Source organism: Dendronephthya gigantea, unplaced genomic scaffold (assembly GCF_004324835.1).
Source record: "Dendronephthya gigantea isolate DGI-Jeju-01 unplaced genomic scaffold, DenGig_1.0 000089F, whole genome shotgun sequence".
NCBI lineage: Eukaryota > Metazoa > Cnidaria > Anthozoa > Malacalcyonacea > Nephtheidae > Dendronephthya > Dendronephthya gigantea.
Window position 1 is genome coordinate 528679 of NW_021163099.1, and position 19430 is coordinate 548108.

The 19430-nt window shown below is 36.3% G+C and overlaps 1 protein-coding gene and 1 pseudogene across 1 annotated transcript; both read right to left on the reverse strand.

Moving 5' to 3' along the window:
• Positions 1-735: 735 nt before the first annotated feature.
• Positions 736-3541, reverse strand: LOC114533315 (glycine-rich cell wall structural protein 2-like). The gene is made up of 2 exons (XM_028554823.1): positions 3004-3541; positions 736-1104 (listed from the first exon to the last, which is right to left on the reverse strand). The coding sequence occupies exons 1-2, from the start codon at positions 3539-3541 to the stop codon at positions 761-763; spliced, it is 882 nt and encodes a 293-aa protein (XP_028410624.1). The 3' UTR covers positions 736-760.
• Positions 3542-8751: 5210 nt separating this feature from the next.
• Positions 8752-17443, reverse strand: LOC114533380 (annotated as a pseudogene).
• Positions 17444-19430: the final 1987 nt, after the last annotated feature.

Here is a 19430-nt window from a genome sequence, read left to right on the forward strand (position 1 = left end):
TATGGCCTTGTTGTCGCTGGTTTATGGCGGTCTATTGAGCATGTAAGGTACGAGTTTCTTCCTTCGAGACAAGCTTTTCAGGATGCTCTCCTCGGGTGTTTGTTTGCTTTTTTTGCACAAGAAGGAGACTGAGGTGCCGTTTAGATCCAAGATGTGATCAAGGCGAAGGAAAAGCACGTAGGATGTTCACATCAACGGGGCCTAGCTCGATCGCATGGTTCGCCATGTCATGTACCAGCATCCATCCATGACAAATTATTATTATTGCTTAAAAATGCAAAAAAAATCTTATAAGTTGATCCAATTAGAACGTCGACGTCTCAGTTTTATAGCAATATTTAAATTTAGCTTATTTATCGAAAACGATTCCGACATTATTTTGGTTTTTATTTATTTTGCCGTCATTTCCACTCCATATGCAGTTGTTAAGTTAGTGTCATCCGCAAACATTCTGAGTGTTGCATGTGAGTTAATTCGAGGCAATTTGGCAAGCCTATGAAGAGGGAATATAAGAGGGCTGCGGCCAAGTATATAATTGCCGGATTACTTTCCTATAGTTGTAGTGGTGATTCTCTGAGACCGTACACTTGAAGTTATTTCAAACCATGAACCAATTATCATGGAAAACAACCAAATTAAAGTATCAACATTCTATATTGATATACATTCATTTGAATAACCTATTTAGGTGGTAGTTGTTGAATGGAAAAGTGTAATCTAATCGACAAATATTGACGCCAGTTAATTTGTACAAACTTAATTAAGGTGAGAGTTTGATAACGACAAAACCATGACCAGTGGCAAGATATCCTTCTTTATTCAAACGATTCTTTCCGCTATTAAATGATCCACCTCCTCCTCCACATGAATGCCATTTATTATCACCAGATGCTCCTCCCGAATATCCACCGCCACCTCCACCACCTCTTCCCCATCCCCATGCACCTCCTCCTCCACCAAATCCTCCGACAGCATTGTAGTAGTGTGCACGACCACCTGCTCCTCCTTGTAGAAAAGCTCTTCCTCCTTCTCCGCCCTCCCCAGATACCCCGCCAAAATCTTTTCCACTACGTCCATTGCTGTAAAACCCTCCGCCGCCACCTCCTTGATAAACGTAAATTGTTAAAGGGGTAGTTGTTTGTTTGCGTGCTAATGTCATCAGTCGCAATAAACTAATTTAATAATTATTATCAAACAAGAATTGTCGGCAATTCGATTTGCTGTTTTTTGGGGCTGAGTGCAATTTCTTTAGGTGAATTACGGCTAATTAGCTATCGAGCGCTATCCACCGGACAGCAATTTTTTAACCCATGTATATATACCTTAAAGGCAATTAAATTATAGATTTGGAGCGGACAGTTATGAAAGAGGGTCAGCAATTTAGGAATGCTCAAGTTTAATCAAAGCTATATTGAGCGACGAAAAATTAGAGAGCGATTGAAAAAACTACCATCCGGTGAAAAGCGCAATCCAGTTTTCGTACAACCGGCCCCTGACCAACTTGCGTCCGTGAGTATGTCCAGTCTTAACTTTGAACACTCTGTGTTTATTTTCTGTGCCTGCCGTACGTACGCTTTGGGCGTACCGCTTCTGCCCATTCCGCGTGCAGGCTTATAACGCGTAGCCTACGTAACATAGACGGACATTGAAAAAAACGATGCAACGTCTATGCACCAGCGCCCAAAAGCTTGTTCTAGCCAGCACGAATCACGGCGACGCTATTTAGGGGCTGTTTACATGAGCCCGGTTACCCGAGATTCAACGAAGCGTGAGAGGACTTTGAGGTATTGAAATAAGTCTTTATGACACCAAACAAGCACATGCTATTGTTGTTGTTATTATACGACTGCCAGGATCATGTTATCTGCTCATTTCAATACCTCAAAATCATCTCACGCTTCGTTGAATCTCGGGTAACCGGGCTCATGTAAACAGCGCCTTAATTAGCTACATATGTATTAATAGATTGTGATTGGTTAGTGCGATAAATAATGATTGTGATTATCTAGCGGAAAATAAATCGATATGCAATTATGCAACATGGATCATAATAATCGTCTCATCAGTCTTTCATAACCATCTACTACAAATAAGATGGCAGTATTTAGTGAGGAGCTTTGGCAACGTGCTCTTACGGAGTTTAAGAATAAGTTTTATTAACATAAAAAACTTCTTGCCTGGACAGATCGAAGGCATCAAGTCATTTGTCTACAGTCGTGGTTCTCTTTCAGGCGTTCTTCATTGCAGTGGCGTAGCCAGCCCGACAATCTAGTCATGCTATGGCAATATTTTGGTGTTCATTGACTGCGAAAACAACGAATTTCTAAAGAAATAAATAATGATAATAACATAAAATTTGCATAGCATGAGTAAATCGTCAGGCTGGCTACGCCACTGCTTCAATGTCAGATATTGGTGATATAAAACTGGCTCCGTTCTAAGTCGACAGTGAACGGCAAGCTCTCAAGTTCAGAATGTATATTTTTCTTACTCCTTCCTAGAACTAAATATATATCTTTCGCTTGGCTAAACGTGTACTGACACAAAACTGCGAACTCGCTGACATCACAATTATACAATGATCTACACAAATTCCGATGACGCATAATTTCACACATAATTTCCGCATTGGCGGAAGCAAGCTGTATCAAATTGCAAATGAATTATTTCGACAAATAAATTATCGAACAAGGATTTCGGCGCTGATACGCACACGCTATATTTCCACATTTATTCAATATTTGTAGTCCGAATGTTGATATTGATTAGCGTTCGCAGAAATTCATATGCATTGATAGTAAAATCGTAATTTTCGCGGTATGTAAGTGTCGTAGGTTAGTTATGAAAGCGGAAAGTAAAAAACACAGGATTTCTTTGTCTATACCAATCCTCCAATGCATCCTAATGGGCAAGATTTAGCAGACAAAAAATTGATTTTACAAAAATACGAAGTTTACATCCCATGTGAGAAAAAAGAGGTTCAATACGATCATGGTATTATACCTGAGTAATGATCGTCTGCCTCCAAAGCACCGCTCCCATTAACACCGCCAGACCAAGTGGAACATGAATCATTGCACGCATTTTTCTTTCCTGAAGTATTTATACTTGCATCGCAGTTTGGCAATCTGTTGTCTAGTTTCTGTGTCCCACCACCACCACCGGCGATAATTAGAGGAGTGTTCGATGCTGTAACTACAAACGTCCCTCCACCTCCTCCTGAAGAATATCTTTTAATATTTTTAACACCTTCTTGCCCAACTAATATTTTTAACACATCGCCACTGTTAAGATGAAATTCTCCTCTCATGTAAGCCCCCCGACCCCGCGCACTAGACGACCCAAATTTGTCATATCCTCCGGATGCTCCAACTGCTGTAATTTCGTATGTACCATCGTAGGGAACTGTCCAGTATTGTATACCATTTTGAATGGTTACCATTTTCTCATGATCCTTACCAATATAATAAGAACCGAGTAAAGTTGGACCCAAACGGCCAGTGGCTCCAAGATTGCAGAAAGTTGCGTTAAACGTATTCATTACTATAAAATGCAAATTTTCTGTTATCAGAGGCAAATATTTTAGCTATAGAAAATCTCTGCATCGCCGCTATTTTTCATCCACTTATAGGTTAAAGCAATGATGAAGTTAATCAATCCCAGGATTATTTATTATCAAAGTGAGAGGTAGTTCTGCTGATTTTTGCTGATTGTCAAAAGGCAGTAGTTATGTTAGCTTCAGGGGTTAAAAATTATTTTCTTAAAAACCCATGTCACGGAAGGCCTTTGCCTATTTTTTGAAATAGCTGAGTGGTTTTAAAAAAAATTTTCCGGCATAAAATATAACATTTCAACAATTCCGCAGGCATATAGTTATATAAGGCCATGTGCAAACAACCTCGTTCCCAGAGCCTTTAGGGACTTTTGGGCTAGTTTTGGGCTGGAGGGAGGTGAGACGAGGAAAGGCCCTGGGATCAACCGTTAAAAATACCCGCATTTCGCGGATATTTTGAATAAACATATAATGAACAGAATCAAGGTACAGAATCCAGGTTGTTCGAGTCTTGTTTTATGCCATTTACCGCACCCTTTGATCGCACCCCCAATTGTTTGCTCGGTTTGGAATAATTACAAAATATTCTGCTATATACACATAAATTAGGAAAAATCATTAATTAAACAAATGAGAAGTCAGAAACGGCTTGCAATCCTAAAGCTTTTTACCCCAAACGAGAATCAAGGTTAAAATAATCCATGTGCAATGCGACCGTTCGTTTACAAAGGGGGAGAGTTTGTACAGGAGTTTGATAATCCTTTCCCGTTGTTTAATTTACTTATTCATATTGCCTTTTTATTTCAGTTTACAAAACATCTTGACAAAATACTGTGCTAAACAACAGTAATAATAAGTATAAAAATTTATAATGCGCAAATTAACATGATAAAAATTATATGATCAAATGTGCAGATTTAATATGTGACATAGAGTTTCGCTTTGGGTTCGCTTGTATGACCGCATGTTCTTTCAAAACAGCCCATTATACTATTTCCAACATTTATCTAACTTCAATGGAAGAACGCACGAACCTTAAAATTTGAAAATTTTGCATTTATCAAAGTTTTAATCAAAGTTTTAAACAAATGTTTTATTTTATACCTTTTCCTTCCTTGCTCGGTGAATGATTGTTGTTCAACTCCTAGAGGAAAAAATCCGCTTAGCTTAGTTTTAGCCTTTAGGGGATATGATTTATTTCTGTTCCATAATTAATATGAGTTTTGCATGTTTTATTACATATAAAAAAGTGTTCAGTAGAATAATAATATTCGACGCACGGCAAAATCGTATTGACACGCTGATAAAAAGTATTTTTATTTTACGTGTGTTGGATTTCCCAGCTAATCTGCATGCACTTCGGAAATGAGGCAGCCTACCAAAAATAAATCTTTAAAATAATTTTAGTCTTTGTCTTTTGAAGATTTTGATCTGTTCAGATTGTTACAAGCAGGAATTTGAGCTTTGTGTAATTTCATGATAATACAGTAAGGTCAGGTATGACAAACTCAGGAAATCGTGTGACTCTTTTGAAATTGCGAGGGGCTGTTGTTGCACCCCATGCAAATTTTTTATTGGGTTGCAGTGAGAAGACGAATCATGATAAAATTGACTGAATAACTTATTTTGTACAAGTTTGTTAACCCTCTTCCTTCTCAAGCTATTGACTGACTTATATAAAACATGTGACATCACACTGCATAAAGAGTTCAAATAGAAAGTAATGTTAATGTTTGTTGGTTTATATTTTAATAACCTGTTGTGAATGTATTGTATACAAGAGTAATTTTCAGATGATATTTTAAGTTATTCTGCAATGTAACTGATGTTTTCTAAAAGCTCATTATGATTCGTCACATGAAAGCGCGATGTGATTTGATAACGCAGAAATTGGTAATAAAATTATTATGAAAAACGCATCACTGGTTCACATTCTTAGATTTCTGTTTTGCTGCCGCTTTAATTCTAAAACATCTGCATGGCAGCTGTGAAATGATAATTTTCAGGACTTATAAGTATGTACACAAGGTTGTTTAATTAAGACGATTTTTTCTTACCGAGTGCTGGCTTCAAATTTTTAGTTCATTTTTAGGGCATTTGTAGTTCATTTTGCTAGCAAAATTTTAAGTTCAAAGGCTTTCGTACACTCATCACAAAATCAACTCGCACCCTGCGGCGAATGTTTGCATCTATAATTAACACGCTATATGAACTCAATCTAATTTACGCGATGCCGGGCGATGTCGTTAGTTGTATTAGTTTTATATCTTAGAAAGTTCATGATCTTTAAATAGATGAATATAAAGATTTGCCGCGATATTCGTATTTAACATGAAATCGTAATTTAGCGTCCTACGTCAAGTTTGCTCTTCTCAATCTGTAGGATACAATGTGGACGCATAGACGCAACATAGCTACATGCCGAAAAAAATTACTATAAAAATCTTTCCCAAAGTGAATGCAATGAGTTGCTGCCGCATAAGATGATCAAGGTAACCGTTTACCTATAACCAAATCGTATTTTTGCAAACAAAATACGACTTTATAATATTGTCTTTAAATAAATTTTTGCCTCGATTTTGGATTTTTGATATGAGGATCGAACCTGCATGTCGATTATTGCATTGGTAATATTTTCCAACAATATGATCATAAAAATGTCAAATAAAATTATTAATGAACGTTAAGAAGCGAAATTAACAAGAAATTAATAATATTTGTGGTCAAAATTACAAACAGCAATTGCCGACACGAGTTAAAAGAACACAGAAGAAAAACAGATGGGAGCAATATTATTACATCACAACATGTATATAATACTTCAGTAATAGATCTTTTAACATACCGCTTCAGAAGAACGCAATAATATCCAATCTCCCCGGTTTAAGCTGTCGCCGTGGTCTGTAACGTTAGTCAGTTGGCAATTTTCTACCCTTTTTAGTGTCCTGTAGTTAAACCCAACACACCCAGCTTCGCTTATGCAGTAAGCATGACATCCTAACATCACCACCGATGACGTAACGTTGTGTCTTGATATTATCGCATCAGCGGGTAATGATGGACCACCTAAATACATAAGTATTTTCTGATAATACATTCTCTTAAACATTTCGAGCAACACTTAGTACATGCACTAACCTGTGATAATGATCCTATAGTTTTTCGGTTTACAAAGAGTAGCGTCAGTTCTTCCAAAGGCTAGCAAATCAAGTAATGCCAAAGGGATAATAATTTTAAACATGGCCACATATGAATGCATATATCGCAGTTGTATATTACTATAGTTTTAAAACCAAGTGATATAAAATGTCATTCTATAGCTAACATTTTATATCCTAATGAAGATTTATAATTAAACGACAGCGCTGTTATTGTATATGCTAATGATTATATATTATGAAGATTATGTGGAAACACCTGTAGTCTATTTGGCCTTCTAGCTTTAGACTACGGCTACGCAACTCCAAAGCTAAAAAGTCAAAGCTAAATTTGACTGCCTTACATGCACGCATGTACCTGTTGCTTACTATAATTGTTTTTCTCCATGCACTATATTATTTCTTGTTGACAATCGCTAGACGGTTATGTTATCAAGGCCGTAGCTATATATATAGACCGCTTAATTGGGGGGGGGGGGTGTATATTCATAATATTCATGTTTATATACCGTAGGAACAATAGCGTATAGTAGAAATCAGTCGGGCATAGGGAGAATATATGAATATACAACCCCCCCCTAAATTAATTTTCTAGCTACGGCCCTGAATATATCACTCGTCTTGGATGAGGTAAATTTAAACAGCGCTTGATGTTTTTACAGCATTCGTTACTTGTGTCTGTTATTAGATTGTTCATGCCTGCGTGTATGATGATTGCCTCTGTGGGGGCCGGAGCAGTTTATGTGAACCGCTTGAACATCATTTGCCATTTCTTCATCCCGTTTACCATAGCTGATTTTTCTTAATTTTTTAATCGAAATGTTAATTTTCGAACTACTGAGCTTTTACAGTTTATGAGGATCTATATTTTTGATCATTAAATCACCTATGAATAAGATTTTATTTTTGGTCATTTCATCTGTAGGGGTTGTGCTGGGGTGCCATATATTCGTATTGACGAACTGCTGGCTCTCCTACAGCTGTAGGTGGTAACAACATAACATCATCGTCTTGGTCACTTTCACTTTCAAAATTCAGACTGTCGTAAGATTTTGAGGTTTCAGGTGTTTTAGGTGTGCCTCTGCACTGTTCCTTCGTATCGGTGAACTCTTGCTTTCCTTTCCTTGTTTTAACAATATCCTCTTGCAACGTTCTTGCGGAAGCTTTTAAGTTTTTGTTTTCAGCTTTTATTCTATTATCCTTTCCTCGGCAGGTGTTGCCTGCTCCCGTTGGATCCAGTAGCGTACGAAAGACGACAATTGGGGGGCACATATTCATATAGTCATGTTAACAGACCTGTAAAGACAATGGATTTCAAAAGAAATTAATCTAGCATAACATGAATACACGAACATGTGCCCCCAATTATCATCTCCCGTACGCCACTGGTTGAATCAGCTTAAACGCTACTAGCAGACTCGATTTTTCATCCGGGAGCTGAAAGACTTTCGCTGTTGCGCTTGTCAACGATTGCAGAAGATTTTTATTTTAGTCCTTTAGCTCTCCATTTTACGTTTTAGCTCTTGCTTTTCCTTTGTTTTTAAGCTCTTTTATAAAATCTTCTAATACCACCGGCCCCAGAACAAGAAAACTGCGTGTTGATACATGCATTGCTGAGTAGAAGTTTATATAATTATCGTTAGTCATGAGCACTGTCATGAGTCGTAAAAATATTAAAGTAATACCATAGAGCTAGGGCAAGCAAGAAAGTGGGAGTAGCCGTATATATCTTGATCTAGTCATAGATTGTGAAGACAAAGAAAAAAATACTGCCAAGAACGAGAAATGTGCTTTTCGGAAAATGGTTCTTCATATTACGGCCACAACTCGCCACGCATTAAAGCAGACTGGTATATATCTGATGTTTAGAAAAATATTAACCTGGTATGTACACAACGCGACGCGAATTTTCCCTAATCCTTGTATCTTTCAGCGGAATCGTCGGGCCATAAGGGGAATAGCCCAGTAACATATATCATAGATTAGAACCACAACAATAACTTCTTCTTTTTATAGAAATGTATTAAAACTATGCCTCCCGCTCGTGCAGTTGCCACACTAACTTCAACTAATGACTATATTATAATCACTATTCACCGTTTCCGAGTGTCAAGTGTCAAGTGTCTAACAATTAAGAATTGTTCATTGTTTCACAATGGTTTCATTGTTTAGTTGTGCAACGCCCGTGCATAATTGCTTATGTAACAGTATTAACCCGGACCACCCTTTTTTACAAATTACTTCCACCTAAAAGGACATAAACTGCTAAGAGAACGAGAATTAACATGATTTTATTTCACCCAAAGTTGAACCAGAAATATTAAAAAGGTCTTTTTTTAACAATTTTAGCTATTTTTTGTAATTTTAACTAAAACTTCATTGTCAACGTAAAAAAGTTAAATTATTCTTCTTAGCCTTTAACCAACTCCGTTTGAGCAGTGCTGTTTACACGCATCGCCATAAAAACTCGACGGAACATGATTGTAGCTTCATAGCAAACACACGTGCACATGATTATCTTGTACAAATTTAAGGTGAAAGTTTAATATCCACAAAACCATGGCCACTAACAAGATGTCCTTCTTTATTCAAACGATTCTTTCCGCTATTAAATGATCCACCTCCTCCTCCACATGATTGCCATTTATTATCACCAGATGCTCCTCCTGAATATCCACCGCCACCTCCACCTCCTCTTCCATTTCCCCATGCACCCCCTCCCCCGCCAAATCCTCCGACAGCATTATTGTGTTTTGCACGACCACCTGCTCCTCCTTGAAGAAATGCTCTTCCTCCTTCTCCGCCCTCTCCAGAAACCCCGCCAAAATCTTTTCCGCTGCGTCCGTTGCTGTAAAAGCCACCGCCTCCACCTCCTGGAAAATAGTGAGTTATAAAAGCATGACCATTGTTTGGTTAGAATCGTTTTCATTATGCTTATGATTTACTAATCCTGTTCGAAAAACTCCGAAGTATAACTGATTAAAATTAAGTTCACTTATTTCCCCCAGTTTTTGGATTTATATTTCGCAAAGTATTGTAAATGTAATAATAATCTCCTCTGTAAAATAATATCGTCTTTCAACAAACTAAGACTGCCTATAATATCGTCTTTCAACCGATAAAAGACTACCTATTTGATTGAAGTTAGTGACAGAATTGGCCATTCTCGCGTATTTCTGAATTAATGAGTTTATTTTTATTTGAAAAATGGTTTAGTTTTCCCCATAGAATGCACAATAAAAAAACACTAAACTTAACATATGAAAGATTGCATGATTAAACAATTATTGAATGAGGTTGAGCAGGATATGAGGAATTATTAAGGCCGAGGTTTGTGTTATCTGCCGAAGCCGAAGGCTGAGGCGGATAACACAAACCGAGGCCTTGATAATTCCTCATATCCTGCGAGAACCGAATTCAATAATTGTTTTATTATTTATTTGCAAAAATTGAACCTTTCCTTTGATGAAGCCATTCGTATTTTCCCGCTTTTAGGTTTTGGCACAAGCCGCATAAATTAGCGTGACGTCATACCGTGCAATAATTTTTTTCATATCTGACGAAGTGACGTCAAACGTGCAATAATTTTTTTCATATCCGACGAAGTGACGTCACTGTCCAAATTTGGGCAGCTGCCGAGCGGATATGACGATTTCGCCAACAGCTGCTGGCCAATCAAAACTCTTGACTCATTTTCAATAAATAATAATATGTAATGACACATTTTTGTTCAAGCAAACATGACGTGTGTATAAATTTTGTAGAAAGTTTCATAATAATTTGCAGACAATCAAATTTTATTACCTGAGAAATGATCGTCAGCCTCCAAAGCACCGCTCCCATTTACACCGCCAGACCAAGTGGAGCATGCAACATTGCAAGCATTTTTCTTTCCTGAAGTACTTGTACTTGCATCGCAGTTTGACAATCTGTTTTCTAGCCTCTGTGTCCCACCACCACCACCGGCGATAATTAGAGGAGTGTTAGATGCTGTAACTACAAACGTCCCTCCACCTCCTCCTGAGGAAGGTTTTTTAATATTTTTAACACCTTCTTGTCCAACTAATATTTTTAGCACAACTCCTTTGTTCAGATCAAATTCTCCTCTCATGTAAGCCCCCCGACCCCGCGCACTAGACGACCCAAATGTGTCATATCCTCCGGATGCTCCAACTGCCGTAATTTCGTATGTACCATCGTAGGGAACTGTCCATGCAGTACTGTATACCATTTTGAATTGTTACCATTTTCTCATGATCCTTATCTATATAATAAGAACCGAGCGAAAGTGGACCCAAACGACCAGTAGCACCAAGATTTGTAAAAGTCGCGTAAAAAATTTTGTTCTCTATATCAAAATAAAATTTATTTTGATTTGCCGCCTCACCAGAGACTATGGTGCTAGCAACAAATATTGATGCTAACAAAAGGCAACAAAATATGTTCTCTACAAAATAATCGAGTCAATCAAATTTAGTGTAACATCAGAATTTTCGCGTTTGACGTCATCATGAAAAAGGTCTATCGGTAAATTTATATGTCTAAACCCATAGCCAGAAAATTCGGACATAGTTAACATTCTACTTCCGCCTAAATTTGCATATGGTGTCAAAATAAAGCTTCGTGAGTTTATAGTAAACTCTAATGTGCACAGTACTAAACGCTAAAAATACACCTTCAGGCAGGTCGATTATAATTTGCCTTAATTGCTCGTTGCAAAGCAAGTTAATCTTAATATTTTTATATAGTATTTCAAAATGTTTTATCATGCAGTATTCGTCCTGCATTTTCAAAACAAAGCTTTGGTCATTTATCACGTTCAATACCATATAAAACGAAAACCGTAATAGCGTAGAAATAAAATGAAAATGCAGAGCCGACATAAACCTTTACCAGCAAAATATTACCTCAGGATCTTTAATATGACACGAATTAAAAGAAACAACCAGGGCAAATAGCAAAGATGCAATGATTTTCTTAAATTTTGCTAAATTTAAGAATGCGCAATATAATTTATAGTTCTGCAAACGAATAATATTTGAACAGATATGCAAATTTGCTGCGGCAATCTGCATATTCCATGTCCGCAATTTCTGGCCATGATATGTAGCCCAGAAATCTGTTTGTACTCAGCCTTCGACTACATTGTTTACGCGCGCGGCTAGCTTCTACTGTCTGTACCAATTACTTATTATATATTGATAAGGTTGGCAATTTAATTTCCAAGCCGACACGTACCTGGCAAAAAAAGTAAAAAAACTTTGGAACTACACTGCAAGGAACACAAAAAATTACATAGAGGTAAATTAAGATACCTTTACTAAACTACTAGCCATTTTTTGTTGTGCGACACTGGAAGTATCGAAAAACCGGCAAATTTTTTACCAATTTGCTGAATTTTTCGCTATAACTATGCAGGATGCAAATTGCCTGACACCGGTTTTTAGTTTAAACCACGAATGCATTATTTCATTGGCTTTTACAATTTACGAACTTCTAAAAAGCAAATGAAAAAATGCATTCGTGATTCAAACCAAAAACCGGTATCAGGCAACTTGCATCCCGCATAGTCACGGCGAAAAATTCAGCAAATTTGTAAAAAAAATGCCGGTTTTTCGATCCCTCCAGTGTCGCCGCTTACTGCAAAAAAATGGCTAGTAGTTTAGTAAAGGTATCTTAATTTACCTCTATGTAATTTTTTGTGTTCCTTGCTGTGCAGTTCCAAAGTTTTTTTACTGTTTCTCCCAAGGTACGTGTCCGCTTTGAAATTAAGTTGCCAAACTTATCAATATAAATTATAATACAGTAATTAGTACAGACAGTAGAACTTGACCGCGCGCGTAAACAATGCAGTCGAAGGCTGAGTACAAACTGATTTCTGAGCTACCGATGTTTATATAAACACTTATTTACCATGCATATACCTTTTCTTTTCTCTTCCAAAATGCAGCTTTTGTTAAAATCCTAAGAGGAAAAAAATGGTTGACGCATATTATATCCATGCATTGCGAGGCCTTAATATATGCCAGGACATGGTATTTTTAAAAGTGTAGAAGTTCAACAAACCTTTTAACATTGTTACGGAACAATATGTTTTAAGAACGTTTTATAAACAGTTTTTACAGCTTGAAAACAAAAGCTATACATGTTGCTGTCATGTTTTGAAAGCTCAAAACTCGCGTAGCTATATCTATATAATTTATAGACAACATCAACGAATAGACACCCATAAGGAGTGTGTATTTTTTACATTATAGAAGTATAGTAACCAAGTAAAATATCAAGAATACATGCAGTGCTCTCCAGAAATATAACCTATAGATTGCGGTTTGTTCGCGGTTCGGTTGCGGTCGACCGATGCAAAAACCGCAAACACCGCAAGGGGAAAAATGCGATCGGTTGCCGGAACGCAGGGGGAAAAAATGCGATCAGTTGCCAGAACAACAACACAGTCGAGTCTATAATAGTCTTCAGTATAATTAAAAAGGTGATTATTGAAAAGGCATAAAATTGTTTTCAAGGTAAAAACTACTTTTAAGAACGCTTTTCAACTTTATTTTGCGAAAAACATTGTCTATTTAAATCGCCCTAAAACTTTTATTTGTTTACATTTGTAAAACATGTAATTTCTACAAGAGATTCGTTTGTTCAGAATATACCTTTTTAATTATGCTAAAACAATGATTCACCTCATGCAGGTTCGGTGAATATCGTGGAATAAAAACCTCGACTTTGTTTTGATTTTATTGAGTGATATTCCCCTTGCCTTTGGCAAATAATTGTTGAAAATGAATTGCCAAAACACTCAAGAGAAATGAATGATATGAATTAAAACAGGTCCATAACAAACATTTTTGGGCAGTTTGTATGGAAATCCACATGCAACTCACTTACGCAAACATGCCATAGAATCATACTTTTGCATGACCACTTGACAATCTGATTCCACATAATTATAGTGGTCCGCGATTCGTTTTTCAATTCTTGAAGAAATCTCACGCGCCGGAGATTTAAAATATCGAAGGGTGCTTTTCTTAATACAGTAAAGCGGACAGACTGGGCCTGTTGTATTTCAGGAGAAATAGATACTGGGATTTTGTTTCAAGAACTTTGCATATAAGCATATATTGTGCAGTGTCATCGCTAAAACAAGGACATCCTTGACAAATAGTCTATTTGAATTCAAAATATGAGCATTATAGGAAAGCGCATGAAACAAGAAGAAAACTGTAACTAAAATACCAATTTTCATAAAACAAAGACAGACAATGCGGAGAAGACATGAAGAAGAAACTTGCTTGCTAACCATTTCAATAATTGCAATAGGAAAAGAGACATTCGATGTTGGGTTTATGGATGCATGACTTTGAAATAATCATTTGAATTCATTACATACCTTTTGCGGGTTAATCAGATAAACATGATCGTACGAGAAATTTCCCAGCAGCTTCTCAGGATTTTTATAGCCGACATCGTGCAACAATTCGCAGTTCGATTCGCTTTCAAAGCTCAACGACTTCTTGTAGTTAATTGATCTGCAACATGGTTCCATGGCACATTCAATTACGCAATCAATCTTTTCCAAAACGTCTCTAGTTGCGAATACTGCAGCGTCAAGCCTGTAATCTAGGACAAATTAATTGCGACAGTGGTTACAAAATCAGCCGACCGATTTGTTAACGTCGCAGCCAAACTTGGCTATAAGCTTCGTATACCGTTTTCTGAAATTTTTGAAAGCTTCGGAAGTTCTGTCAAACTCTTTCAATTCATGTTTAAAATATAATTATACTTTACAATGACTTAAACGGGGATGCGGTGCCGAATCACAAAATTATGATATCCCTAAATCCTCAAGGATTTGTTTGATTTTTTTGTGTGAAAAGTTTTAACAAACTTTGTCGCAACTGCCTTTCTATGTTCCCTTTCTATATGGATAACTTTTCTATATGAATTTTCTCTATGCAATAAATATTTACATATGAACTTTTTTTGTATGCATATTATCATTATTATTATTGAACGGCTTTTGTATAGAATTTGGAAATAATCATTCCCAATGAAGGGTTCAAAGTTTTATGTTTTATAATTCAATATGACAGGAATGAGGACAAGCAATTCGGGCTTGAAATTTACATATAATCTTTATTATGTAAAATTTTAGGCAATTATTGCGCCCATAATTATGCATGTGCGTTAATTCCAAAATTACCATCAAGAGGATTTGAATAGCAAGCAAGGTTTCAAACGCATTTATATAAAAAACCCTCTTAAAAGTTAAGGAAGTTAGAAAACCCGAATTAAGGAATTTAGAAAGTTTAAACATGAACTATAATGCCTGACTTATAGGAATTATCATGCTTATATATTCACTGGCAATATCACAGATTGCTGATAGGTAATCATTTCCCCCCCAAATTTTTATTTCCCCATTAATATAGGTAGATTCCTACCTTGAAGAGTTGAATTGTAACAAATCATAGTCGTGCTATCTTCGCCACGCAAAAGTCCTGGTTTTACCAGGAGAATACTCAACAGGAATAGATACAGCAATTGACTCATTTTTTATATGCCCAGTCCGATTATAGGAAATAGATCGCTCTGTAAAATGAGTAATAAAGTTAATTTGTAGCAAAGCGTGATTTAATTTGGTCTACTAGCTATACATTTTTAGCGCGAGTATCCGTATATGACCTGTTGCCGTGTGAGTTAGTATGAAATTCTCAGGACGCTAATATAATTTTGATATAATATAATTTGTTTCACATGGAAATTCGTCGATACAATCAAAAGTTTGAAGAGATGTTCTCTTGAGAGCATAAAGCGAGACTGTATATGCTTACACAAATGTTACAAGTTATTTTATACTATAGTTAGTAAAGGCGAGGCGGAAAAGCAATTAAGATTAGTGTCAAGCTAATTAAGGAGTGTTAAGAAGAAGTGATAATGAGCTATGAATATGTACAAGTGTTGGTGCCAAAAGGAAATATAAGGTAAATAATATTTGCGGCGTACAGATTAAAATAGGCGAGTCTATTTCCTAACAGAATTATAAACTATAATCTAGGCGAGGTTATATCCCAAAAGAATTATACAAATATTGTTGTTAAACGTATATGTACCTTTGCTTGCGGCAATTGTAATAACTGTGTTAATAAATGCATGTTTGTAAAACAAAGTATAAAAAAAGTTACAACACACTGCACAACTACACCATGGATTATTTTAAGGTGCATGCAGTGATCACCAATTTGTGAAATGATCGATAAAAGAGATTTTGTGCTGTTTTAAAATGCAATATTTAGCATCTATTAAATTTGGAATAATTGACTTTTAAACATTAGCGAGAACGGTTCCTTTAAAAAGTGTTCAGCAAAAAGCGAAATATGCAAAAAAAAACTTCTGTATAAATTTTGCTAAAGTTTTATGTTATGAAAACGAACAATTTCAATGCGTCATGAATGCCACTCGACACCGCAATTAAAACATATGTAAGTTTTTAGATTAGAATTAATTTTATTATTCAATTGTTTGTAGCTGCATTGTGTGCACGCTCTAAATCACTTTCATTCGTATTATTAGAATCATATCACATGCAGAGACTAATCCTTCACTATCGTGAAAAAACCTTTTCATGAATTTTGCCATTTCTTGCGCTTTTATATTTGCGCAAGGATTAAAAATTTCCTTGGAAAAATCTACACTCATAATAATTATACAGCTTCTATATGGCCACTGTTCTGCCACCTGCAAAGTAGAGGTATCTGGCTGGAGTAAACCAACTGAGGATTTGTTTAAAAATTAGCCAGCTACCCAGCCTAAAACACGGAATCGTTGGTGATTAATTCAAGTTAATTTTATTTGGCGATTGTATAATTATATGCTCAATATACCACCTAGTTTTACGACAATCACACTACGCTCTTCGCGGTACTTTTTCTTCTATTAATATGAGTGTGGGTATTTTAATATTTACATGCTATATGCACATTTGGCCGCACATAGAACTTCATACTCTTCAGGGCTCTAATCACCCAGCGGGAAACGCCGCTAAACGTTAACAGTGTAGTTAGTTTATTAGCATCAATTTAATTAAGTTCTCAAGCCTGAAAAAAGCGAGAGAAGTTATGACACATTACGTAATATTATACGATTTCATATTAGTTATTGCGGAGTAAACTAATTTGTTGCCTCAAAAATAATGTGTAGCGCCTTGGCACCAAATAACTTTTCGCGCATATTATTTGGTTTCCGGACGGCTCCATACTCACATATTATTGTGCGCAAGTGCCAAAGTGTTTGCATGTGCCAAAAAGAGAAATTGCTCCTAACAATTCCCGCTCAAAATCTCGCGTGCGTCGATTTTCCATAGTTGCGTGCGCTCCTACAAGAATCGTATTAATTCTCTCCACAAAAAAGCTGCACTTACTCTGCACATTTTTTACTATTTGTGACTAAGGCAATCACTGGAATAACTGTCGTCTGAAATTTAGGATATAACTTTAAAACACCTCAATGATTTTATAGTCCAATGAGCATTAGCATGATCATGAACTTGATAATTATGTTCTTACACCGTAATGCGTATTCGTATTTAAGCAATACATATATTCCTGTATTTTGTAAGAAACAAGGTTATTAAAACTCACCGTAGCGTACGTGTTTTTTTTCTCTATAGCTATCTTTGTTGCCAGGTTGTGTGCGGCCTCAAAAAGTGTTCATTAACACAGAGCAGGTGACAGTGTGAAGGACTTGACATTCATTGGCATTCATGTAATATTCATTTAGCGCGTTATCGCAGTACTGATGACTTGTCAGATCTGAAAGTTAATTGCGACAGGCAGTAATGTTCTCGCGAGTTCGTCGAAATACATATTATAGAAATCACCGAAAATGTCCCGCATGTATATGTTTTAATAACGGAGAATGCGAAAGAATTTAGAACTACGTCTTTCTTCATGCGAGACAAAACGCATAAATTTTTCATTAGCTGCGAGCTTCTTAAATGTTTACTTTTGCATGCATTAAAAGTACACTTTTTTGTGCATTCACAAAATTAATATTTCCGCCGGATTAATATTTATTGCGCATGCCTTGTGATACTTCTGTTGTACTTTTGCGTTAATTTTCATTAGCTGTTGCAGTTAAAGTTCTCTCCCCGACAAAAGGGGTTTCAAAACTGGCTCGACGAGGCAAATTTCTTTTCGAGAAAATACCAGACAGTTTCAATTTTAAGTGTATATCGATTACATGTAAACGCCTCTACGGTGGCCCACAACGGCCACGGCAAAAAAAAATGAGGAAACGAGGCACCGAATTTTTTATGGCGGCCCAGAAGGGTCACGGCAAAACTTTCAGGAAACATTACGGCATATATTTTGGGAGAACATAAAAAAGTTTTTCAGTTGAACGTTCGTCGCAAACTGTTTTTTTGTCAAACCTATGGAAAAAAAAATTCAACCGCAATATCTGTGTCAACACTTTAAAAAAACAGTGGTAAATTACTTCCATTAATAATATTTCACTCCCGGTCAAAAAAAACAGGCGCAAGACAACACATTCACGCCCCCTGGATACACGCCCGCTGTTGGCCACCAGTATGAAGACATTGTTTTATTCAAAGCACTGTCTTTAAATTTTATCCATTGACGCACACTATTACGTCATAACGTGTGGTAAGATGATAAAATTATTGTCGTATCCCACGCTTGACGTCACATCAATGGCGAAAAATCAACGTCTCAAGGGAGCGGGAATGTTTAATAATAATTATTGATGTTTAATAAAGTTTAATAGCAGAATTTGTACATCAAATATTTGATAAAAACTGAATTTGATGTATATTACTAAACAAATAGAATAATTAGACTATAATATATAGTATTAAAATAGTAAGATAATAAAAAAATATTATAAAAATTAATCAGCCGTATCTTGAGAGAGTGATTAAAAAGTTCAATTAATAAAACAATCCGATTGTTCCTAAACCGTTCAGTTTGACAACTATTAATTATAAAACAATTCACTATTATGCCGCGTAAGTCATGACTCTTTGCCTTGTCTGGAAAAGTTTGTTTGGGAGATGATACAACTTTATTTACCTAGAGTAAAATGATTTCCATTTCTTTGTTTACCAATAAGTTGGTTATAATATATTTTCGTTGCTCATCAGGCTTCTCTCAAAGGGGGCTATTCTTAGCCAACAATCAGGCGTCTCTTTTAGCAACGTGTCTCTTACACTGATCTGAAATAAGACTGGATAACGCATCTATAAGGCAAAAGTGAAGCCGGAAGTGATCCAGCCGCCACCCGATTCAAATGCCCCACTTTGGTATCATTTAATATAGATTTCTAAAACAGAACCGTAGTTTTTTTGCGTTTTTTGCCATGCCCACGTTTCTGTCCCAGCCAATTTTACAATCACAAACATAGAAGCATACGAGAAGAAATTTGAAATATATTCCAAATTCTTTTGCTCAAATTTCTTCTCGTATGCTTCTATGTTTGTGATTGTAAAATTGGCCCGAATAGAGACGTGAACAAAGCAAAAAATGCAAAAAAATACGGTTTTGTAATAGAAATCTATATTAAATGATACGAAAGTGGGGCCTTTGAATCAGGCGGCGGCCGGATCACTTCCTTTCCGATCACTACCGGCTTCACTTTTGCCTTCTATATAGCTGCGTTATCCAGTTTTATTTCCGATCAGGGGTCTTTTATTC